Genomic DNA, 24,524 nt, shown 5'->3' with positions numbered 1-24,524 from the left:
AGAAATGTCAAGAGAACCAATTAATTTTAATATTTTAGAATTAACTTCTGTAATTGATGAATATATATGTCCAATTTGTATGGAAACATATTATAAAAAAGAAATTTATCAATGTAGACAAGGTAATTGGTTTTAAAAATAAATAGTTTTAATTTTAATATTTGTTATTAATATCCAACTATTTTATTTAATAACTAGGTCATTGTTCGTGTAAAGATTGTTGGGAAAAATCACTTGAAATAAAAAAGGAATGTATGCAATGTAAAACTAAAGTAAATTCTTTTAATGAACTCTCAAGAAGTAGACTACTCGAGAATTTATTATTAAAAATAGAAGTGTGTTGTCCATATTCATTCAAAAATATTATTAGTGTAGATGAAAGCGAAATATTAATAAAAGATGGGTGTGGATGTAAAGAAATTATTAAATTAGAAGAATTGGATAACCACATTGAAAATTGTAGTTTTAGATTTGTAAAATGTAAATATCATGAAAATGGATGCATGGATAAAATCAGATACAATGAAAATGAAATTCATTTTTCCAAATGTGAATACCAACCACTAAATTGTACACATTGTTCCAATGTGTACTTATTAAAAACAATTGAACAGCATTATCTCGAATGTCCCTTAATGTTAATAGACTGTAAAGAATGTAATGAAAAAATCAAAAGAGAAGAAATGGGTAATCATTTAGATAAAGAATGTCAAGAAGTAATTATTTCATGTAAATTAATACAATTTGGATGCAATGATAAAATAAAAAGAAAAAATTTAGAAAATCATTTAGATCAAATAAACCACTCAAAACATTTCAGTACAGCAATAGAAAATTTAATCATTAAAAACAATCAACTTTCAAATAGTATTGATGAATTAACTAAAGGTAAAGAGGATTTAATCACTAAAAATATTCAACTATCAAATAGGATTGATAAATTAACTAAAGGTGAAGAAGATTTAATCATTAAAAATAATCAACTTACAAATAATATTAATAAATTAACTAAAGGCGAAGAAAATTTAATCATTAAAAATAATCAACTTTCAAATAGTATTGATGAATTAACTAAAGGTAAAGAGGATTTAATCACTAAAAACATTCAACTATCAAATAGGATTGATAAATTAACTAAAGGTGAAGAAGATTTAATCATTAAAAATAATCAACTTACAAATAATATTGATAAATTAAAGATAAAAAAGATTTAATAATTAAAAATAATCAACTTTCAAACTGTATAAATGAATTAACCAAAGGTAAAGAGTATAAAAGTAAATGGATTATTTCAAACTATTCCAAAATTAATCATAAGGTTGATGAATATTTGATATCTCCTAAATTTGGATATGCTCCGGATCTATTTTATATCAGATTATATAAAAATGGAGGCAGTAAAACTAATATTGGAAATATAGGTATTTATCTTCATTCTGAAAGTGTACAAAAAAACATAACATTCTCAATAACTTTATTAAACAACGATACCAAAATATATACAAAAAAGAACATCACTAGTATATTCCATAATCGTGGTAAGTAATAATATTTAATAAAAATTATAAAAAAATAATATTTTATTTTATTTTTTTATTAATTATTTTTAAATTCTATTAATTATTTATAACACTTAGACGTTCATGAGGATGGATGGGGATGGAAAATCATTATAAAAAGTGAAGAACTAAATAAAGAAAATGGATATGTAACAAAAGATGACAAAGTAGAATTTGAATTTGCAACTACTTATCCTAAACTAATGCCATTATTAACAAATTAAATTTCAAACTATGAACTAATAATTTAAATTATTTTAAAAAATGCATTTTATATTTTTTGCACCATCATAAGTTTTTTTTTTTAAATAAAAGTTTTTACATTTACATCATATGTTTCTTTTTATAAAAAGTTTAAAACGAAAATAAAATTTTTATTAGTTATTGTTTTTCATTTTTTGTATCACTGCATATAAAAAATAATTTTTTTCTTAATAAAATAAAAATAAGATAAAAAAAGGATATTAAATTGAATATAAAATTTATTTATTATGTTTTTAAAGACAGGTATAATCCAACATTGAATATATCTTTAAAATATTGATATTATAAATATTATGAAATTGTTTATAATAAAAAAAAAATATTTTAAAAATAAAAAAAAAAAAAATAAAAAAAAAAAAAATAGAAAACAATTTATAATAAAAAAAATTCCCTTAATACAATACAACCTCCCACATTAAAAACCTCTAAAAAATTTGAGCCAGTAAAAATAGAAATATAATGATTTTAAAATGATTTATTTAAATAATAATTTCTTTTAATTTTTTTTTTTTAAAAGATCTTGGGGTAAAACAATTTGTTCTAAGATATCTTGTAATGACAATACACCTTCAAGTTGATTATGAGTGTTTATAATGAAAACTCTATGGGCTCTTTTTTCTCCTATACTTTGAACAATTTCTTTAAAAGTATCATTGGATCTGCATGTTAAAAATGTGGATTTCTAAAAAAAAAATTAATATAAGCATTTTTTAAAAATATGATATAAAATATTTAACAAATATTTACATAATCCGTAATTTTCTTAAGTGCTTCTAAATATTCCTTAATTGGTAGATTCAATAAACTAAGGTATTGGCATTTTGACTTAATTAGTCTTAGATCACCATCACTAATAGAACCAACCAATTCTCTTTTTTCATTTAAAACAGCGATACCACTAACACCCATCTCTGATATTAATCTAAATGCATCCAGTGCTCTTTTATTTTGTTCAATTGAAATTACCTCTTTATGTCCAATTTTCATTTCTTTTATTGTTCTTTTACCTAAAATTTCTAATTCTCTATCCATTTCAAACAAATGGGAAATGCATTCAATAATTCTGGACTATAAATAAAAATTATAATTATTAATACTTTATCCTTTAAAATAAACAATTTAATTTATACATACATTTGTAATGACATTACAAAGTTCTCCTCTTTGGTTTAATACAGCAATTCTTCTTATGTTGTTTTTAACCATTAAACAAGTTACTTTATCCAAGGTAGATTCACTGTCAACAACAATAAATGGATCTCTTTTCGAATTATCGGCAATATCTGAAATTATTGTTTTTTTTAGTAAATTCTTTTCTTGCATTACTGATAAAACTGTTGAAATATCTCCCATATTAAGTTCATTTCCTGATGTGTTTTGAACGATTTCGTTAATTACATCCAACATTGAAAAGAAACAGTAATACTTTTTTTCAATTGGATTATAAACTGGGGCAGATAATATATTATTTGAAATTAATTGCTAAATAATAAATAATAATAAAATAATAAATAAATAATAAGAAAAAATTAGTTTTTTTTTTTTTTATAATAATTAAATTATATTTACCTTTAATCCAGTTTCTATTGGATCAGTCATATTGACTGCTTTTATTGTCGAAGAGTCATTTGGAAATACTGGACTTGATGCTTTTAATGTTTTAAGTAATTCCATATTATTTTCTAAAAATTAAATAATTAATATGAATTTTTTCCTATCTCTATTTTTTTGAAGTTATAATATCTACCTGTTATCTATTATTAATTTTTTAATAATTTAAATTTTTATTTTAATTTTTATGCAAAATAAATAAATTTTTTTTTTTTTTTTTTTTTTTATTTCAAATAATATATTCACATTAAATTTATTTTCTCATTTAGTAATTTTTCAATTAACCCACTCTCCCATTGTGTTGTGGTAATTAAATTTAAATTGTAAAAAAAAATAAAAAATAAAAAAAAATAAAAAAATTTTTTTAATTTTTTATTAATAAAAGTATTTTAATAAAATATGTTATTTATTGTTATTTATTATAAAAACAAATATATCAATTTTAATTAAATTTTCACTTTAATTTTTATATTTGTATAATATATATTTTTAATCCATATTTTTTTTTTTTGCAAGTTATAAAAAATAATTTAGATTTTTAAACATAGATAATTATCAACACAAAGATTTAAAATTTTTTAAATATACACAATAAACAGAATAGTTTAACCACACACACCAATTAATTGAAATTTAAAAATAAAATTTAATTTTAAATTAAATTAAAATTTTAAATATAAACACACTATTTTATATTATAATATTATTTTAATTTTATTATTTTTTTTTAAAATACGACCAAAAATGTTTTTAAAAACGAAGATTTTTTTAGGAATAAAGATTTGACTAAATATTAATTTTATTATTTAATATTTAATTAAATTAATTTTTTGAGAATTTTAATGAAAATTATTTGTTTTTAAAAAAATTTTAAAAAATAAAAATATTCTTTTTTTTTTATTTTTTTTAAAAATTTTTTAAATTTTTTATTTTAAAAATTTTATAGAAAAAAAAAACAATTATTAATAACACTTATATATAGATAATAAATAAATAGTAATATAGAATATATAGAATATATAGAAAATATAAAAAATACATATATAATATAAAATGAATATTAGTAAATATTAAATTTAATTTTTTAAAAATAATAATCAAAAAATAAAAATATAAAAAATATAAAAAATATAAAAAATAAAAAAATAAAAATAAAAAAAAAAAGAAATCTTATTTCCTTCAAATATATTAATAACTAAATTTTTTATCATTAATTTTTAGGAACAAGAAAAAGTAATCATAGAGCAGTTGTTGCTGTTCATAAAGCATTAAACGAAAAGCATCAACCATTCGAATATTTTATACCATTATTAAAAGAAAAGAAAGCTAGTATTATTACAAATGCAGTCTATAATTTAAATACAATTTTAACACTCCAGGGTAACAGAGGTGAAGAAATTCCATTAGAATTAGTAGAGGCTTTATGCTCATTATTTTCATCACATCAAGGAAGATTAGAGAAACCAATCGAAATTGGTAAATGCATTTCATTATGTTGTTTAAATAGTGGCGAAAATATGGAAATGTATCGTATTATTAAAGGCAGTTTAACTTCAATAATATCAGATGGTGAACAACATGTTAAAGATAACGAATTAATTGGTTGCATAGTCGCTCTTTCAAACGCCTGTTTCTATTCCTGCTCAGATAGAGACTCATACAAACATACAATCGAAATTTTCCAAGACCTTTTATACACCCAAAAAAGAAAAAATATTTTAGATAAAATTTTAAATGCATGGTTATTACTCTTAACTAAAATAAATCCAAAAGAAATGGAAGATTATAAATTGTAAGTAATAATAATAATAATTGTGATCAATAGTTAATTTAATATTAATATTAATATTTTTTAAAAAATACTACAGAGTATTAAGCAGATTAATCGAATTTTCAAAATCATCATCACAAAACCTTAGAGTTACATCATCAATTGCCATTGCACTTATTGTTGATGACGTTAAAGAAAAGGTTTTAGATGATTTCGAAAGTGAAATAGACTCAAGTCGTGCTGATGATGACGAAGATTACAGCTATGAGTATGAAGAAGAGGACGAAGACGAATATGAAGACGAAGATGAAGACTATCGTGAAGAAGAAGAAGAAATCCAAAGAGAATATAGATCTGGTAAAGGTAAAACATATAATATTGAAAATCTCAGTTTAGAGGGCGGCAATGCATCCCATAGTGGCGAAGATTATGAAGATAGTGACGAATACGATGAAGACGGTTATAGTAACAGTGCAGTCTCTGAAGAAGATCAAATCAATCAAATTATTATTGACGATGATCATATGATCCAAGTTATTGAAAATACCCTCAGAATGAACGAAGAAAAGGGTAAAAAGAAAATTCAATCCAAATCATTACTTCGTCAAGTTTTAACCAACTTAAAAGATGGTGAACCCCCAAAAGAAACCATCGTAATTTCTGGTTTACCTTTCCATTTCACTGGTTGGAGAAAGTATATTCAATTAGATGCTCTTCGTAAACTTGTTGGTCCAGGTATGAGCTCACAATGGGAAATTAATGAAAATTTACAAGAATTATTTGATTTTGAAATACCAAGAGGCCAAGAACTTAACGATTTACTTAGAGTCCAAAAAAGAAATCAACAAAAATCAAAAAAGAAAGATTTTGACAGAGATTCCAAAAATAGTGCATTATTTTACAATAATGCCGCTAATTAAATAAAAAAATATACACTAAAATAATAACGATAAAACTCCACAAAAACTATTTTTTTTTTTTTTTTTTTAGATTTAAAAAAATTTTAAATTTTATTTGTTTATATAAATATCACACATATTCTATTTTTTTTATTATTTTTTTCTCTCTCTTTTTTTTTTATATGAAAATACCCATCACCACAACCCATTTCAAAAGTTTATTTTTTTTTTTTAATTTTTTTATAAATTTTTTTTTTTTAAAATTTTTTTTTTATTTTATTTATTTTTTTTATAAATTGGTAAAAAAAAAAAAAAAAAAATAGAAACATTTTTTTAGTTTATATAAGAAATCTTTTTTTAAATTGTATATTTATTATTTTGATTATTATTATTTTGATTAAAGTTAATTTATCAGTTAATAAATAAAAAAAACACACACAACCACGCAAAAATAATAAAAAATAATAATTTTGGTGTAAAAAAAAAACACACAAAAACAAAAAAAAAAATCTAAAAATAAATATATAAATACATAAATCATAATCAATATATTATATAATAAAATATATACTAGATAATAAATACGGATAAAAGTTGTTTAAAAATGACAAATAGAGCAAGTATTTATGCAGGACATGGTGGTTTAGCAACAGTTGGTAAAATTTTTGGAGCTCCATTATTGGATGTAATTATGAGCCAAAAAAAGTCCAACCCAGATATCAACATACCATTATTCCTTCATAATGGATTCAAATATATTATTCAACATGGTTTAGGTATCGAGGGTATCTTTCGTATTGCAGGTACAAAAGAGAAGGTTAAACAATTACAAATTCAAATAGATAAAGGTGAATTCATCGATTTCGATAAAGAAAGAGTAGATCCAGTCGATTTAGCCGATCTTATGAAAATATACTTTAGAGAATTACCAGATTGTCTTTTGCAAAGTGATCAATATGACCATTTCATTTCATTGTTAACTTTAGATCGTCTTGGTCAAATTCAAAAACTTCGTGAATTGGTATCTGGACTCAAACCCGAAAATAAAGAAGTTTTAAAACAATTAGTTTGGTTTTTAGGTAAAATTGCTGTCAATGCATCATATAATAAGATGACAGAAGAAAATTTAGGTTTAGTTTGGGTAATAATCATAATCATAAAATAGAAAATAATAATAATAATAATAATTGGTTATTAATCTTTTTTGTTATAATAATAATTAGGGTCCAAATTTATTATGGAAAGGTGGAAAAGCAGTTAGTACTACTGATATGATGGAGTTGATGGCAGGTGCAGGTAAAATCAAATTAATTGTTACACTTTTAATTGAAGAACAAGATCATGTATTTTCAAATTTAAATCCATCAGTTACAAAAGGTGATATGGTAAGATTTCAAAGCGACGACAGAACCATCAAAATTCGACTCATATTAATATTCATTTTTTCATTTTATTTAAAAAATTTTAGAAAGTATCATTTTTATATAAAATGGTTGGTGGATTTAATAAAACTTGTCAAGGTATTTCAATTGTTGAAGATGCGGAAAGTAAATCAATTTGGACAGCAAACTCTGCAGGTATTATTAAAATTTTTAATTCTGAAAACTATACAACTGAAAAAGAATGGGATAGTAATCTTGGTAGAATTCACACTATGACATCAATTAAAGATCACGCATGGATTGCCACAAGTCAATCAGTAAGTCTTTGGAATAAAAGTGGTACTTTGGTTAAAGAGTTCCCAGGTTTACATGCCTCACTAACCCCAGTCAAAAGTGAAAATGGAGAATATAGAATATGGGCTGGTACAGATCAAAAAATTACAATATTTTCATGTGATGTAATGTTTCATTATTATTATTATTATTTTAGTAATAAAAACATTAGAATTATAATTTATTAATTTTATTTTTATTATTATTGATTAGACTTTAGAGGTTGTACAAACTATATCAATTCCAAATCAATTTATTGTTAGCATTGCAGAGATCCATGGCGAATCCAATCAAGTTTGGGTAGGTGGTGTTAATGGTTGTATTTATATTTTCGACAAGAATACAGGTGAAGAAATTAGAAAATTGGAAACACCAGCTAAAAGAAATATTACCTGCCTTACCTATCATAGATATAACGATAATGGGAAGGTATGGGCTGGTTCTGAAGATAGACTTATATTTGTAATTGATCCAACCGATTTTTCAATTGTTAAAACAATTTCACATCCAGATTTATTATTAATAAACTCATTGAAATCAATTTCAAATTCAGTTTGGAGTTGTTCAAGAGATTCAACCATTAGAATTTGGGATTCAACTACTTTCCAATTAATTGGTTCTTTAGAAGATTATCATACTGATGCTGTAATCGATGCTGTACTCAATTATAATAATAGAAATCTTCGTTGGGAATTCTGGTCCGCTTCTTTTGATAAAACAGTTTGTGTTTGGATTGTTAATAGTGATTCATTACTTCCTCCACCACCACCATTATACTAAAAAAAATAAAATAAATTATAATAAAATAGTAAATAATAATAATAATAATAATAATAATAATAATAATAATAATAATAATAATAATAATAATAATAATAATAATAATAATAATAATAATAATAATAATAATAATAATAATAATAATTGTTATTATAATAGTAAATATAGCTTTTAATATATTAAATTATATATATTATCAAAAAAAAAAAAAAAACTAAAAAAAAACCTAAAACTAAAAACTAAAAAACCAAAAAAATAAAAAATAGATAAAATCAATTATTTATTAATGTTAAAATAGAAATAAAAAAAAAATATTAAAAAAAATTTTCTAACTTTTATTTATTTATTTTTATGATTCTTTAGATATTTTATTTATGATCTTGAATATTTTATTATTTGTTATTATAATATTAAATATAGATTTTGTTTAAGATTTTCGTTGGGTTGTTTACACTAGATCTGACAATTGTATTAAATGATTACTATATGATAACTTATGGATCTATACTTGATGTTAAAATAATTTCTACTATTGAATATCCACATCACATATTTTAAAATAAAAAACCCTGTTACCCCAACCCCTTTTGCAATATGTGGGAGTGTTAAAATTATAAATAAAATTCAATTATAATTACCATAACTCATTGGTGGTTTTTAAATTTTGATATTTTGAATTCTTTTAGAATTAAATAAATTTTAAAGTTATATTAATTAAAAAATTAATCATTTAATTATATTACATTACGCGTTTCAGAAAAAACTTCATTTTTTTATTTTTTTATTTTTTTTTTTAAAATTTTTTTTTTTTTTAAATTTTTTTTTAAAATTTTTTTTTTTTTTCGTTCAAGAAAACTAATTTCATTTTTTTTTTTCTTTGTTTTAATTACATTATTTATTTTATTTTAATTTTAATTAATTTAATAAAAAAAACTTATCATTTTTTTTTTATTTTTTATTTTTTATTATTTTTAAATTTTATTTAAATAATTAATCAAAAAAGTAACATAAAATGTTTCGTCAAGTTTTAAGAAAGTCATCATCACAATTCGTTAGAAACTACTCAAGTGGTAAAGATATTAAATTTGGTGCCGAATGTCGTGCATTAATGTTACGTGGTGTTGAACAATTAGCAGCAGCTGTTGAAGTCACTTTAGGTCCAAAAGGTAGAAACGTTATTCTCGATCAACCATTTGGTGCTCCAAAGATCACTAAAGATGGTGTCACCGTTGCCAAACACGTCGAATTCGCTGATCGTCACGTTAATTTAGGTGCATTATTAGTTAAAGGTGTTGCTTCAAATACCAACGATATTGCTGGTGATGGTACTACTACTGCTACTGTTTTAACCAAAGCTATCTACTCTGAAGGTTGCAAAGCTGTTGCTGCTGGTATGAACCCAATGGATTTATGGAGAGGTATCAACCACGCTGTTGAAATTGTTGTTGAAGAATTAAAAAAACTCTCACGTCCAATTTCATCAACTGAAGAAATTTCACAAGTTGCCACTATCTCTGCCAATGGTGACAAAGTTATTGGTAATTTAATTGCCAGCGCTATGGAAAAAATTGGTAAAGAAGGTGTCATCACTGTTCAAGATGGTAAAACTTTAAAAGATGAATTGGAAATTATTGAAGGTATGAAATTCACTCAAGGTTTTATTTCAAGATATTTCATCACTGATCCAAAACACCAAAAATGTGTAAGTTTTATTTTATTAAAATATTATCCTCATCATCAATATTTAGATATTAATTTTTTTTTTTATAGGAATTTGATGATCCATTAATTTTAGTTTATGATGGTAAAATCTCAAATGTTCAACAATTAGTTCCAATTTTAGAAGCTGTTCACACCAAACATAAAAGATTACTTATTATTGCCGATAACATTGAAGGTGAAGCTTTAACTGCTTTAATTTTCAATAAATTAAGAGGTCTTCAAGTCTGTGCCGTTAAAGCCCCAGGTTTTGGTGATTTCAAGAAAGTTCAATTACAAGATATTGCCGTTATTACTGGTGCCCAAGTTATCAGTGAAGATTTAGGAACTAAACTCGAAGATGTCGATATTACCATGTTAGGTCAAGCTAAGAAAGTTACCATCACCTCAGATGATACTATTATTTTAGATGGTGCTGGTGAAAAATCTGCCATTCAAGAACGTGTCGAATTAATTCGTGAATCAATTATTCGTTCAACCAGCGAATATGAAAAGAATACCTTACAAGAACGTTTAGCCAGAATTGGTGGTGGTGTTGCTGTTATTCGTGTTGGTGGTGCTTCAGAAGTTGAAGTTGGTGAAAAGAGAGATCGTATCACCGATGCCCTCAATGCTACCAGAGCTGCTGTTGAAGAAGGTATTGTCCCAGGTGGTGGCACAGCTTTACTCTACAGTACTCTTGCCCTTAAAAAAGTTAAAATGGCCAACTTTGACCAAAATATTGGTGTTAAAATCATCAGAGACGCTCTTTTAGTCCCATGTAAAACTATTGCTAATAATGCCGGTGTTGAAGGTTCAGTCGTTATTGGTCGTTTATTATCAAAGAGAGATTTCGAATATGGTTACAATGCCCAAAAAGGTTCATACGAAAATATGATCCAAGCTGGTATTATCGATCCAACCAAAGTTGTTCGTACTGCTTTAATTGATGCCTCATCTGTTGCCTCATTAATGACCACAACCGAAGCTATGGTCGTTGAAAATAAAAAAGAACAATCAAATGGTCCACAACCTCCACAAATGCCAGAATTTTAAAAAATATATAAATAGATAATAAAAAAAAAACTAAAATAAAAAAAATTAAATAATTTTAAAAAAACACTTTTTTATTTGTAAGATTTTTGATTTTATAAATTTAATTAATTTGGTTTTATAAAAATAAAAAAAAGAAAGAATAATATTGTTTTTTTTTTAAATGGTGATTTTTAATTGGGTTTAGATATTGTTACTGTTATTGGCAGCATATCGCTAGGTTTAATTAAATATAATATCTATTGATGGTGGAATATCTTTTATTTGCTGATTGAAACTTTTACAAAGCTTTAGTGTTTTAACTGATGGTGGTATATCTCCTGCTTTGAGTATTTGGTTGAACTTATAACCAAAATTAAGTTTATGTACCAATGGCGGAATATCGCCTTCTTTTAGAGATTGATTAAAATCAAACCCAAAAGTCAAATGTGTAACTGATGATGGTATATATCCTTTATTAAGTGGCTGATTGAAACGATGTCCAAACTCTAGTACTTCAACTGATGATGGTATATCATTAATCTTTAGTGGTTGATTGAAATTCTGACCAAAGATTAACTCTTTGACTGATGGCGGTATATCTCCAGCCTTAAGTTCTTGATTAAAACAATCACCCAGTATCAGGGTTTTAATTGAGGGTGGAAAAGCACCCTCTATAAGCGGCTGATCGAAAAAATAACCAAACTCTATTGTTTCTACAAATGGCGGGATATCACCAACTCTAAGAGGTTCTCTGAATGCATCACCCAATTTTAAAACTTTAACCGAAGGTGGTATATCCCCAGGTTTTAGTGATCTATTGAAACCTCCCCCAAATGTTAAAACCCTTACCGATGATGGTATATCATCTTTTTTTAGCTCTTGTTTAAAATTATTACCAAACTCTAGTATTTCAACTGATGATGGGATATCACCCGCCTTTAGTGGTTGGTTAAATTTATAAATAAATGTTAATGACTTTACAGATTGTGGAATGTCACCCTTCTTGAGTGGTTGATCGAAATCATAACCAAACGTTAGTGATTTAACTGAATGCGGAATAACTCCCTCCTTAAGAGGTTGATTATAAGAATGACCAAATACTAACTCGCTTACTGATGGCGGTATAACACCTTCTTTAAGAGGATTGTTAAAAAAATGGCCAAACTTTAATATCTCCACCGATGGTGGAATGGACCCCTCGTTAAGCTCTTGGGTAAAGTATTCCCCTAATGTCAATACCTTTACTGACTGTGGCATAGCCTTAGGATTAAGAGGTTGATCGAATGCATTACCAAATGCTAGAATCTCTACCGATGGTGGTATATCTCCCTCTTTGAGTGGTTGATTAAAAAGATTACCGAATGTTAGCGTTTTAATTGAATGTGGTAAATCACCTTTATTAATCTCTTGATTGAACTTCACACTTAATGACAAATATTTTACTGATGTTGGTAAGTGACCAGCCTTTAGTGGTTGGTTAAATGCATAAATAAACGTTACTGCCTTAACCGATGGTGGTATGTCCCCTTCTTTAAGCGGTTGGTTGAAAAAATAACCAAATGTTAGAGTTTTAACTGATAATGGGATAACATCTTTTTTAAGTGGTTTATTATAGTGGGCCCCAAATGATAAAGTTTTAATTGAATCGGGAATATCACCTTCGTTTAACTCTTCATCAAAATCTATTGACACATCTATTAAATAGTTCCTTTTAGGATATTCTAAAAATTCACTCTTTTTTGTAAATTTTTGATTGCTAGAAATAAATAATTTTAAATGATTAGAAATTTGTGATCTAAGAAATAAATTCCTCCATACGGAAAAAAACAATTTATTAATTTTATGGTTTGATTCTTCCATTAAAAAAAAAATTTGGGGGAAGAAAAAAAAAAAAAATAAAAAAAATAAAAAAAAAAAAAAGTAAAATAAAATAATATTGTTTATAAAAATACAAATAAAAAAAAAATAAAAAATAAAAAATAAATTAGAAAACAAAATTAGAAAACTATAAAATAATAGGATTAATTAAAATTAATATATACCCTTTTTATAAAAAATAAATTTGGAAAATCAAAAAAAAAAAAAAAAATTCAAAATTAAATTTTTTTTTTTTTTTAAAATTTTTTTTTTAAAATTTTTTTTTTTTTTTTTTTTTTTTTTGAACTAATATTTTTTATTTTGTGCACTTTATATATATAAATTCTTTTTTTTTTTTTTTTTATATTTAATTGTATTTTAAAAGAAAAGAAAGGAAAAAAAAAATGAAGGTTGCTAATAGTTTATTATTTGCAATTGTTTTAATTTGCATTGTTTCAAATTCATTAGTACAATCTTTTTCATTTAAAGTTTCAGCCAAGGTTGAAGAATGTATCTATGAACAAATCGATGTCGATTTATCATTCACTGTCATGTTTCAAGTAATTCATGGTGGTTTCAATGATATTGACTTTACAATTATTTCACCAGATAAGAGAATCGTTTATCAAGGTCATCGTGAAACTGAAGGTACCAAAACTCTTCGTTCAAGTTTTGCTGGTATCTATAGTTTCTGTTTCAGCAATAAAATGTCTTCATTAACTGATAAAACTGTTAGTTTTATGTTATCAGTTGGTGAAAACTCTCCAATCAGAGAATTAGCCAAAAAGAGTAATTATTATTATCAACTTTAAAATATTTTTCAATATAATTGTAATATTTATTAACTTTTTATTTTTTTTTTTTTTTTCTTCTCTCTATAGATGATCTCACCCCAATTGAAAGATCAATCATGACATTATCTGATGGTGTTACTGGTGTAAGAAATGAACAAAATTATTTTAGAATGAGAGAAGCTGCTCATAGAAATAGTAAGTAATAATAATCAAAGACTATAACAAAACAAAATAAATAAAATAACAATGAATATTGTAATATTTAAAATATATACTAACAACTCTATTTTAAATCTACTTAGCTGCTGAAAGTACCAATAGTCGTGTATTATGGTGGTCAATTTTTGAAGCTTGCGTTCTTGTTTCATTAAGCATTTGGCAAATTTATTACCTTCGTAGATTCTTTGAAGTTAAACGTGCAGTTTAAATGGATTAGAAACAATAATATTAATAATAAAACATAAATAAAAAAAATATATAATTTTTAAAAAATAATATAAATTGGTTGTTTATTTTATTTTAAGGTTTTTTTAGTTTTTGTTTTTGTTTTAAAATATGATAAAGTGCAGTGGATGCCTTAAGTTACTAAACAATTTATGGATGGAAAATTATTGTCAATAAATAACCTTCAATCAAATAAAAAAATAATTAAAAAAATAAATTCAGTTTTTGATTACCAATTAAATCTCAAATTTCAACCCTAGTATTCTTTCAAAATTCAAAAAGAATCTATATTAGCACCAAAATAAATGAAAATTCAGAAATAGGCGATTGGAAATAAAGAAAGTGTCAAATTGATATATTTCCCAGATAATGTAAAATTTAATTTTAATTTTATTTCAAATGACCGATATTCAGATAGATCGGTGCTGAGTTTTTTTTTTTTTTGTGTTTATCATTTCCAATTTATGAAAGGTTTATGATTATTGTGTTATAAACATTTTTTGGTGTAATCAAAAAATATTTTTTTTTAAAGGTTGGGAAATAAAATGAAAATCATTTTTAACCGATTTTTTATTTTTTATAAATTTTTTTTTTTATTTTTAATTTATCCAGTTAAAAATTTATGTGAAATTTTATTTATTTTTTTTTTTAATAATTTATATAAAGAATGATTTCACCACAACAACCACAAACTAAAATTGAGTTATCAATTAAATGTTCTTCATTGAAGAATAAAGATTTAGTTTCAAAATCAGATCCACGTGTTTACGTTTACTCTAAAGAGGTAACTGGCATGGCTTTGGTTGGTAAAACTGAAACTATTAAAAATGTAAGATTCAATTATATTATTATTATTTTTATATTAATAAAATTAAAAAATAAATATTAATTACATTTCAAATTAAAGAATTTAAATCCAGAATTTAAAGAAATCATCAGTATCGATTATCATTTCGAAAAACTTCAAGCACTTGAATTTATTGTTGTTGATATCGATAAAGAAATTAAGGGATTTAATGATATCGATGAAAATGATACTATCGGTAGATTAAGCACAACATTAGGTAGGAAGAGGGATATATTATTTTATTTATTTAATTAAATTTTTATTAATTTTATTTTATTTTATTTTTTAATTTTAGGTGATATCATTTCACGTCCCAGTAGAATAATGGTAAACGAAATTAAATACAACGGCAAAAAGACCGGTATGATCCAAATTAGTGCTAATGAAGTTTACAATTCCTTCCATAATATTATTCTTAAACTTGAAGGTCATAATTTAGATAAAAAGGATCTCTTTTCATCTGATCCATACTTTTATATTTTAAAAGAAAATTCAACAGGTTATGTTAGAGTATTTGAAAGTGAAGTTATAATGAACACTTTAAACCCATGCTTCGCACCAATCAATTTACCATTAAGTGATTTTAATTCAAATGATATGTTTAAGGGTATCCGTTTCGAATTTTATGATTATGACAAGGCTTCAAAGCATGATTTTATTGGTTCATTCGATACTACAACCGATGAATTATTACAAGGTGCTAAAAGAGAATTTCAACTTATCAACCCAAAGAAAACATCAAAATCTGGATATAAAAATTCAGGGGTAATCAAGTTTTATGAAGCAAGAGTCGCTCCAGCTCCAACATTCTTAGATTATCTTAATGGTGGCTGTGAAATTAATTTAACCGTTGCAATTGACTGTACGGCTTCCAATGGTATTTTACACAGTACTGTCGATATGGCTGCTAATCAATACTTTCAATCTATTTCAGCAGTTGGAAGTGTTTTAGCTCCATACGATTTTGATGGTATGATCGATGTACTTGGTTTTGGTGGTTACCACAGTAGTTTAGATGGTGGTAAAACTAGCCATTGCTTTCCATTCTCATTAAATCCAGGGGTTAAACAAGCCGTTGGTGTTAAGGGTGTTTTAGATATGTATGTGACCAATATTGAAAACATTGGTTTTTCTTTTCCAACCAACTTTGAAGAAGTCATTAAATATGCAAATAAAAAAGCAACAAAGTTTGGTAAATCAAATGAACAACGTTATTCAATTTTATTAATTTTAACAGATGGCGATATTTCAGATCAAAAAGAAACTATTTCAGCTATTGTCGAAGCCTCAAAAGCCCCATTATCAGTTATTATGTATGTATTTTTTTATTATATTAAATAATGGTTGAAAAATAAATAATTAATTCATTACTTTTAGTGTTGGTGTTGGTTCAAGTGGTTTTTCTCAAATGAATGTTTTAGATGGTGACGATGGTGTTTTAGTTGATTCTGATGGTCACAAAGCTAAAAGGGATATGTAGGTTTTTAATATTTTTCAATATAAAATTTAAATGTTAAAATATTAATTTTTTTTTGTACACAGAGTTCAATTTGTTCCATTCTCTAATTATGCAGCAGATCCATATCAATTAGCATGTGAAGTATTAAAAGAAATCCCACACCAATTTATGGTTTATATGAAACATGAAAAAATTTCACCTCTTCCACCAAGACCATTCCTTCCTCCAACAGTTTATAACTAGATAGAAAATACTCAAATTTTTTATTGGACAATTATTTTGTAAAATAATAAAGATTCTTTTTTATTTACAAAAATTAAAAGAATTCAATATCAATATAGAAATCCTAAAAGATATAGATATTATTGAAAAAGAAAGTAATTTCGAAATATTTATTTATTAATTTATTATTTATTATTTATTATATATAAAAAAAAATTATTTGTTATTTAATAATTTTCTTTTTAATAAATAATGGTTTAAGATCAATCATTTCGATATCTCTTGTTGAAATGGTTGATAATGGTAATTCATATTGACCGCCAACAAGTATTAACATTGAATCAACCATTGAAACTGAATGAAACTTTCTTTTCATGGGTTTTTCACCTTGAACTTCTAATTCACCCCATACGAGCTCTGTTGGATTGGTATCAAAGAAAAATATATCGTTTTCAACCAATAATAAAATTATGCTACCGAAACAACCTCCAATCGATGTATATTCACTTTGGAAGCGTGGGAAACTACCATGATACTGAACTGCACTCCAACGATAAGTTGATAAATCTAATTTATACATTTCTAATCCTTCTGATATAATAACCCATAAAAATCCATTGCAAACACAAACCTTATAATTTTTATCTTTAAAACTAAATACGGTACCAAAAACATTTACTTGACTCCATCTTAATGTATCTAAAATCATAGTAGAATATTTTATATTAGTATTACTATTTATAACGATTATTATTTATAGTGTTGATAAAATAATTACTTTGATTGGATAAATTTAATAAATAAACATCATTAAGAATTTGGTTTGAATCACCAATGCCACCATATAATAATAATGTATCACTGGAAATTTGATGGACAAAGTGTGAATGTCTTGGTGATGGAGATGTTCCTGTCGATGGGCATTTAACCCATAATAATGATTCTATAGTTTATAAATTTAAAAAGAAAATTAATATATTATTATTGTATTATATTTTAAAAAAAAATATTTTACATACCACAATCTAATAAATAAATATCATTACTTAAACTGATATTGTTACAATTATCAAAAAGTTGACCACCAATTAATAAAATTTTACCTTTATAACCACCTGAATTAATTGAAGTTAATGAATGATTAACTCTATTTCCTGGGTTTTCATTGGCAGCATATTCACAAACTGAATTTTCCCAGTGAAATATAGTTGAACCAGAGTATTGTGGTAGTTTTGAATAAGTTTTTCTTGATGCACCATTTTGTTTGCTAAAACCTTGTTGTATTTGCTGTTGTTGTTGTTGTAATTGTTGGCAATTTTTACTTATATTTGAACCCAATATTTTATTTAATTTACCCATTGATGTTGTATTTTGTGGTTTAGCAATTTCATCTGTAACACCAACACCAACACTCATAAATGCTAAATCGGTATAATTATTTGTTGATGATGGTGATCCTCCACCATAAAACACAATGGTTCCAATATCATTTATACTACTACTTGCTGATATTCTAGCTGGTGGAATTGATCCTTCGATATTTAATTGATGCCACTTCATTTTTATTTTATTTTATTTTATTTTATTTTATTTTTATTATTATTATTATTATTATTATTCTATTGTATTTTTATTTTATACTATATTACTATATTTTAAATTAAATTTAAATTAATTTATTTTACTTTATTTTATTATTAATAAAATAATTGATAAATGATTAATTGTGATATTTATAATAATTATTATTATAATAAATAATTTTTTTGTTTTTTGTTTTTAAAAAATATTTAATTAAAAATTAATTTTTTTAAAAATTTTTTAAATGTATATAATTATACTTTAAATGATTATAAAATGTTATTATTAAAAATTTTTGTATATAAATAAAAATAGTTAATGTGATTATAAATTTAAATTGATCGATTAATATAAATAGTTTCAAAAATAAAGTTTTAGATTTATATGATAATTTGTAAAAACACACCAAAATAAAAATAAAAATATTAAAATATATAAATATGCATATATATAATTTTTGGTGAATTAAATAAACAAAATAGTGATGATACGATATTTATGATATAAATAAATATTGATATTATTATTATTATTATAATGTGGATGATGATAATTTTTTTTTTTTAAAATAAAAATAAATAAAAAAAAAAAGAAAAAAAAAAAATTAAATTTTTTTAAAAAAGCAAATAAAAAACGAAAAAAAATAAAATATCTTTTTTTTTTTTTTTTTTTTTTTATTTTATTACCATTTCAAAAATATCTTGAAAATATTTTTTTTTTTTTTTTTTGCAATATACGAAAAAAAAAAAACTAATGATATTTTTCGAAAACGATTGTGTGTATCTGATTTTAATCTTTTTTAATTTCATATTGCGGAGTGAATTCAATCAATATTTTAGGTGAAATAATAGAAATCAAAAAAAAATAATTTAAAATGAACCAAAAAACAGTCCAAATTTTTATGTTAAAAAAAAAGTCGTACCATTTTTTTTTATATTTTTTTTTTTAGCAAAAAGAAAATTATGAAACCTGGTTAGAATTAAGTAAATTTTTATTTATTTAAGTGGACATTTTTAAGTATTATAAATTTATGAAATTTTGTTTTTGGACAACGAAAATCATCAAAAAAAAATTAAAAGTGACCAAATTAAATAACCAAAATCATCTTAATAAGAAAAGACCTTATTTTTTTTTTTATTTATAATTTATTTATTTTATTAATATTTAGATGATAAAATAAAAATCATTCATTTTTTGAAAATTGATAAAAAATTTGGGTTGAAATTTATTTATGAAAAAGATGTGATAGTAGTCCCCAATAATCAATCTATAAACAATAATCAAAAATAAAAAACAAGGAAAAGAAATATCTTAAAATAGGAAAATGCAGTATGAATGTTTTGGATCCTTGGGTGTTTATGTGTGTATATCCAAAATTGTTTAAAATTTTTATTTTAATTTTAATTTTAATTTTTAAAATAAAATATACTTATATGTTAAAATTGAAAAAAAAAAAGAAAAAAAAAATTTTAATTTATTTTATTAAAATTTTTTTTTTTTTAAAATTAAAATTAAAAAATAAAAAAAAAAAACACACAATTTTTTCATGATATTTATATAATTAATATAGTGTTTTTTTTTAAATTATATTTATATAATTAATATAGTGTTAAAAAATAAATACACATACACATACAAACCACACCACACAACATCCAAAATTTTTTTTTTATTTTAATTTTTTTAAAAAAAGAAAAATAACTCACTAAAAATCGGTCATAATAAAACATATATTATTATTATTTTAATTATTACAATAAACGATACACACTAGAAAACCATTTATAATAACAATAGTAACAGTGTTTATTTCTAAACCACATAGTTTAATTAAATAACAAATACTTTTTTTTTTTTTTTTCTATTCTATTTTTATTTTATTGGGAAAATACATATAATAATATCATTAAACAATGGAAACAGCAGTAGCAAGTGATTGTAATTATGAAATATCTTGGATATCAGATAACTATTTAAAATTCATAATTAAAAAAAGTCCTGCCAAAAGAACCGACATCAGCATTAGCCAAGAAAAAGATCAAACCTCGCCCCTAAAAAGAGAAAGATTGCAGTTTGAAGAAGATTACGAAGATGAAGGACAAGTAGAAAATATAACCACAGAAAATACTGCATCCGCCCCACTAGATTTAACAATTGATAGCCCTAACCAATTAAATAATAACAACAACACCAGTAATAATAATAATACAAAAAGCAATAGTAAAAATAAAAAAAAGAAACATAAAAAACAAACAAGTAAAGAAGATGTAAATAGTATAGAAGAAAATAATGATTATAAACCAAATTTAGAAAGTTTAACAATTGATTCAACAATGGGTAGTAGTAATGGAGATAATAGTAATGACCCAAAAATAAAAACAAGTGGTTCAAATAATAGCAACAACAACAATAATAATAATAATAGTAGTAATAGTAATGGTAACAACAATAACAATAGTGATAATACTAATAGCAACAACAATAATGATAATACCAACAACAATAACAATAGTGAAAGTAATAATAATAATAACAATAATGATAATCATAATGGTAATAATGGTAATGATAGTAGTACTAGCTATATAAACGAGGATTTAGTTTACAATGGCAATACAATTTTGGGTACTAGAGATGAAAACCAAGATTCTTTTTTTCATAAAAATTTAGAGGCCGATAAAATAAGAATAATAGGTGTTTTTGATGGGTATGATACAAAATAATTTTGTATATATTGTAATAATACTAATAATTAACATTGAATATAGACATGGGGACGAGGGTGTACTTGCTTCAACGACATCAAGAGATGTCATTTCAAACTATTTTTCAAAAGAGAATTTAGAGAATGTTGACGAAAATAATAATAAAGACTATGGTAAGTAATTTTTTTTAAAAAAAAAACCAAAATCAAATTAACTAATAGTTTCAATTTTTTTTAAAAATTTTAAAGATAGTAGCATTAGGAGCTCATTCCAGATGGCAAACCAAATACTATTGGATAAAGGTAAAGAGACTGGAGATTGGGGCACAACAGCAACCTTAGCTATTATTGATAACGATCAAATTAAAGTCGGATGGGTAGGTGATTCAATGGCAGTATTATTTAGAAGTTTTAATAATGGAAAAGACTACACGCCAATTCAACTTTCCAATGACCATAAACCAGAGAATTCTCAAGAAAAAAAACGTATTACATCTACAGGTGGTAGAGTGGTTTTCAGATGTGGTTGCTGGAGGGTGATACCAAATAAATTGGACTATTCAAATGAAGACATCATGAAACAAAGGTTGGCACTAAATATGAGTAGAGCACTCGGGCATATAGTTTTAAGTAAATATGGTGTGTCATCAGAACCAGAAACCCTTAGTGAAACTTTAAAACCTGGAGATTATGTAATTTTGGCAAGTGATGGTCTTTGGAATGTTTTGTGTTTAAAAACAATTGTAAAATATATTAAGAAATCATCAAGTCCAAAAGAATTAACTGATCTATTGGTATGTATAGAACCACTTTTTATTTTATTTTTTAATCTATTTTATAATAATTAAAAATTATATTAATTTTTTTTTTTTTTTTTTTTTTCAAAAACATAATCAGTTAAGTGTTGTAGAAAGTCGGTGCCAAAGTTTTAAAATCCCATGTGACAATGTTACTGTTTGCTGTTATAGACACAGTAATAATCTTAGTTAATAAATAAAAATATTTACACAAATTTATTTTTTATTTTTTTATTTTTTTTTTTCAAAAAAAACTATTTTAATTTTCTTTTAATATTAACCAATAACTGAATAATAAAAACAATAGCAACAACAATGGCACTATAAACAACAAACAAGCTATTCCCTTTTACCGAGGTTAGGTGGTATTTATTTATAATATTAAAAAAAAAAAAATTAAAAAAACAGCCACTCAATAATGAACCAATAGAGTTTCTTTACTTGTGGTTGATAGATGCCATGACACAACTTTAGTAATTTTATCATTGTAAAAAAAATAAAATAATAAAATAAATAAAATTTTTTTTCAGATATTATTCAATTATTATAATCAAATTATTTATGAAAAATTTAATAATGAAAAAAAAAAATCAAAATGCTTGATTTGATATTTTATATTGGGATCAAAAAAAATAATTAAGTAATGAGGGATATTTTTGTTTTTATATTACACCAAAATAATAATATAATCCCCCAATAATTAAAATGGAAATCTTTTTTTTTTTTTTTTTTCAATTCTTTTCAGCAAACACCCATGGATGGTTTCTATTATTAAAAAAAAAAAAATCTATTTATTTTTTTTTTTTTTTTTATTTTTTAATTATTTTTTTTAAAAACAAATTTTTTTTTTTTTTTAAAATTTATTTTACAAAAAGACCTGCACCAAATCACATTAAAAAAAACACTTTTTCTTTTTTTTTTTTTTTTCTTCTCTTTTCTAGTTGTGTTTTTGTAGTATTACCAAAATTTATCATATGTGTTGTAATTTTATGTATCATTAAATAATAAATAAATAAATAATAATAATAAAAAAGAAAATATAATTATATAAATAAATTAATTAAAAAAATAAAATAAAATAAAAATAAAAATAAAAATAAAAATAAATTTAAATTTAAATTACTATTATTATGTATTAAAAAATCTTTAAGTTTTTTTTTTTATCACTTTGTTCCATCAGCATCAGCATCACCAACATCATCATAACCATCATCAAATCATAATCAGCTTCATCAAATTTAGCTATTCTATATATTTTAAATTTAAACTTTAATCATATCAACATCACAAATCATCTCAATAAATCTGAAAGAAAGAAAAAAAAAAAAAATTTGTATTTATAAAGATCTGTAGTTTTAGTAAACTTTCTTTCAAAAAAGCTTTTTTTTTTTAATTTTTTAAAAATTCAAAAAAAAAAAATTATAAAAAAAAAAGATAATATTAGAAACACACACTCGCACACTCAACAACCACTACCACTTACATTAATTCAAAAAATATCAATAATAACCCACACACATTCCCTACATATACAGAAATTCTCTCACTCTTTCTCATATATTAAAAAAACACACCAATAATAGCAGAGGTGTATTGGTGACAATAGTATTTATTTTTACATCCAATAGTTTATTAAAACATTTATTTTGTTTTTTTTATAATTTATTTTTAAAATTAAATTTTCTTTTTTGATTAATAAAAAAATTTATATTTATTATATAATAACATATTTTCAAATAAAAGACAAAGCAAAAAAAAAAAAGATTTATATATTAAAATATATTTTCAAATAAATTCCAATATTAAAAAACATTGTATTACAAAAAAAAAAAATTACTTCGTTCTTTATAGCAAAAACCATTGTAAAATCTTTTTCTTTTTTTATTTTTTAAATATCCACATATATACATACATAAACACACACACATATATACACAAAAATGATGGATACCCAATTTGTTTTTTCAGATATTACCCAAGGTTGCAATATTGTAGATCATACATCACATACTGATCTTCAAAGAAATCTATTGACCGGGGTAAGCGAAGATGGAAAGCTTTTAGTTGACGACGCCCAAATCGATTCAACCATAGAGTCATCCCAATTTTTAGACAATTCATCAATCAATGATCACAACAAAGATGATAGTGATAAAGACAGTATCAATGAAATCAAACATGGTAACCAGTCATTCGAGCTTCTTTATACATCAACTGGAATAGAAAATGAAAATGAAAATAATAAAAATAATAATCAAAATTGTAATACTAGTAACCAAGAACAACAAAATAACTTATGTAGCAATAATAGCTTTTTAGAAGTAAATAACAATAATACTCATGATATTCATTCACCTTCATCTGTTTCTTCACCACAAGAAATGCTTTTTGTAAATAATAATAATAATAATCAACACCAACAACACATAGTAGATAATCACTCTACTGAATCTGTACCATTAATTTATCACCAACAACAACCACAAA

General features: G+C 23.6%; 12 protein-coding genes across 12 annotated transcripts in view; 8 read left to right on the top strand and 4 right to left on the bottom strand.

Moving 5' to 3' along the window:
• Window positions 1–4: 4 nt before the first annotated feature.
• DICPUDRAFT_30596 (uncharacterized protein) lies at window positions 5–1,546 on the top strand (the record flags this gene model as incomplete). The annotated part of the gene is made up of 3 exons (XM_003286176.1): window positions 5–122; window positions 337–867; window positions 1,200–1,546. The coding sequence occupies 3 exons, from the start codon at window positions 5–7 to the stop codon at window positions 1,544–1,546; spliced, it is 996 nt and encodes a 331-aa protein (XP_003286224.1).
• Window positions 1,547–2,273: 727 nt separating this feature from the next.
• Window positions 2,274–3,542, bottom strand: DICPUDRAFT_91670 (uncharacterized protein). Its single transcript, XM_003286159.1, has 4 exons — window positions 3,393–3,542; window positions 2,958–3,305; window positions 2,571–2,891; window positions 2,274–2,505 (listed from the first exon to the last, which is right to left on the bottom strand). The coding sequence occupies exons 1-4, from the start codon at window positions 3,495–3,497 to the stop codon at window positions 2,320–2,322; spliced, it is 960 nt and encodes a 319-aa protein (XP_003286207.1). The 5' UTR covers window positions 3,498–3,542; the 3' UTR covers window positions 2,274–2,319.
• A 945-nt stretch (window positions 3,543–4,487) lies between these two features.
• Window positions 4,488–6,156, top strand: DICPUDRAFT_97312 (uncharacterized protein; the record flags this gene model as incomplete). The annotated part of the gene is made up of 3 exons (XM_003286175.1): window positions 4,488–4,497; window positions 4,656–5,226; window positions 5,303–6,156. 3 exons carry the CDS (start codon window positions 4,488–4,490, stop codon window positions 6,123–6,125), a joined length of 1,404 nt encoding a protein of 467 aa, XP_003286223.1. The 3' UTR covers window positions 6,126–6,156.
• A 552-nt stretch (window positions 6,157–6,708) lies between these two features.
• Window positions 6,709–8,599, top strand: DICPUDRAFT_150164 (uncharacterized protein; the record flags this gene model as incomplete). Its single annotated transcript, XM_003286174.1, has 4 exons — window positions 6,709–7,245; window positions 7,328–7,489; window positions 7,573–7,944; window positions 8,033–8,599. The coding sequence occupies 4 exons, from the start codon at window positions 6,709–6,711 to the stop codon at window positions 8,597–8,599; spliced, it is 1,638 nt and encodes a 545-aa protein (XP_003286222.1).
• Window positions 8,600–9,611: 1,012 nt separating this feature from the next.
• Window positions 9,612–11,353, top strand: DICPUDRAFT_150163 (chaperonin 60; the record flags this gene model as incomplete). Its single annotated transcript, XM_003286173.1, has 2 exons — window positions 9,612–10,301; window positions 10,370–11,353. 2 exons carry the CDS (start codon window positions 9,612–9,614, stop codon window positions 11,351–11,353), a joined length of 1,674 nt encoding a protein of 557 aa, XP_003286221.1.
• An 810-nt stretch (window positions 11,354–12,163) lies between these two features.
• Window positions 12,164–13,192, bottom strand: DICPUDRAFT_30603 (uncharacterized protein; the record flags this gene model as incomplete). The annotated part of the gene is made up of 1 exon (XM_003286158.1): window positions 12,164–13,192. A coding segment is annotated over one exon (1,029 nt), but the record flags the coding sequence as incomplete, so codon positions are not given.
• Window positions 13,193–13,593: 401 nt separating this feature from the next.
• Window positions 13,594–14,410, top strand: DICPUDRAFT_150161 (uncharacterized protein; the record flags this gene model as incomplete). Its single annotated transcript, XM_003286172.1, has 3 exons — window positions 13,594–13,978; window positions 14,071–14,178; window positions 14,286–14,410. The coding sequence occupies 3 exons, from the start codon at window positions 13,594–13,596 to the stop codon at window positions 14,408–14,410; spliced, it is 618 nt and encodes a 205-aa protein (XP_003286220.1).
• A 684-nt stretch (window positions 14,411–15,094) lies between these two features.
• On the top strand, window positions 15,095–16,976 carry DICPUDRAFT_150160 (uncharacterized protein; the record flags this gene model as incomplete). Its single annotated transcript, XM_003286171.1, has 5 exons — window positions 15,095–15,256; window positions 15,335–15,491; window positions 15,570–16,587; window positions 16,652–16,750; window positions 16,817–16,976. 5 exons carry the CDS (start codon window positions 15,095–15,097, stop codon window positions 16,974–16,976), a joined length of 1,596 nt encoding a protein of 531 aa, XP_003286219.1.
• Window positions 16,977–17,178: 202 nt separating this feature from the next.
• On the bottom strand, window positions 17,179–18,515 carry DICPUDRAFT_30610 (uncharacterized protein; the record flags this gene model as incomplete). The annotated part of the gene is made up of 3 exons (XM_003286157.1): window positions 17,179–17,654; window positions 17,734–17,898; window positions 17,975–18,515. 3 exons carry the CDS (start codon window positions 18,513–18,515, stop codon window positions 17,179–17,181), a joined length of 1,182 nt encoding a protein of 393 aa, XP_003286205.1.
• Window positions 18,516–21,340: 2,825 nt separating this feature from the next.
• DICPUDRAFT_94116 (uncharacterized protein) lies at window positions 21,341–22,249 on the top strand. The gene is made up of 3 exons (XM_003286170.1): window positions 21,341–21,414; window positions 21,490–22,034; window positions 22,138–22,249. The coding sequence occupies exons 2-3, from the start codon at window positions 21,516–21,518 to the stop codon at window positions 22,228–22,230; spliced, it is 612 nt and encodes a 203-aa protein (XP_003286218.1). The 5' UTR covers window positions 21,341–21,414; window positions 21,490–21,515; the 3' UTR covers window positions 22,231–22,249.
• Window positions 22,250–22,768: 519 nt separating this feature from the next.
• DICPUDRAFT_150157 (uncharacterized protein) lies at window positions 22,769–23,594 on the bottom strand (the record flags this gene model as incomplete). The annotated part of the gene is made up of 3 exons (XM_003286156.1): window positions 22,769–22,802; window positions 23,234–23,284; window positions 23,521–23,594. The coding sequence occupies 3 exons, from the start codon at window positions 23,592–23,594 to the stop codon at window positions 22,769–22,771; spliced, it is 159 nt and encodes a 52-aa protein (XP_003286204.1).
• Window positions 23,595–23,977: 383 nt separating this feature from the next.
• DICPUDRAFT_150156 (uncharacterized protein) overlaps window positions 23,978–24,524 on the top strand; it is a gene marked incomplete at both ends in the record, with an annotated part of 2,566 nt that continues 2,019 nt past the window's right edge. Inside the window, one exon of the mRNA XM_003286169.1 lies at window positions 23,978–24,427. Within this exon, the coding sequence (XP_003286217.1) occupies window positions 23,978–24,427 (450 nt within the window). The remainder of the gene's footprint in view (window positions 24,428–24,524) is intronic.

Source organism: Dictyostelium purpureum (genome assembly GCF_000190715.1).
Source record: "Dictyostelium purpureum unplaced genomic scaffold DICPUscaffold_64, whole genome shotgun sequence".
In the NCBI taxonomy this organism is placed as follows: Eukaryota; Evosea; class Eumycetozoa; order Dictyosteliales; family Dictyosteliaceae; genus Dictyostelium; species Dictyostelium purpureum.
The sequence above is the reverse complement of the archived record's forward strand: the minus strand, read 5'-3'. Positions and strand labels throughout refer to the sequence as shown.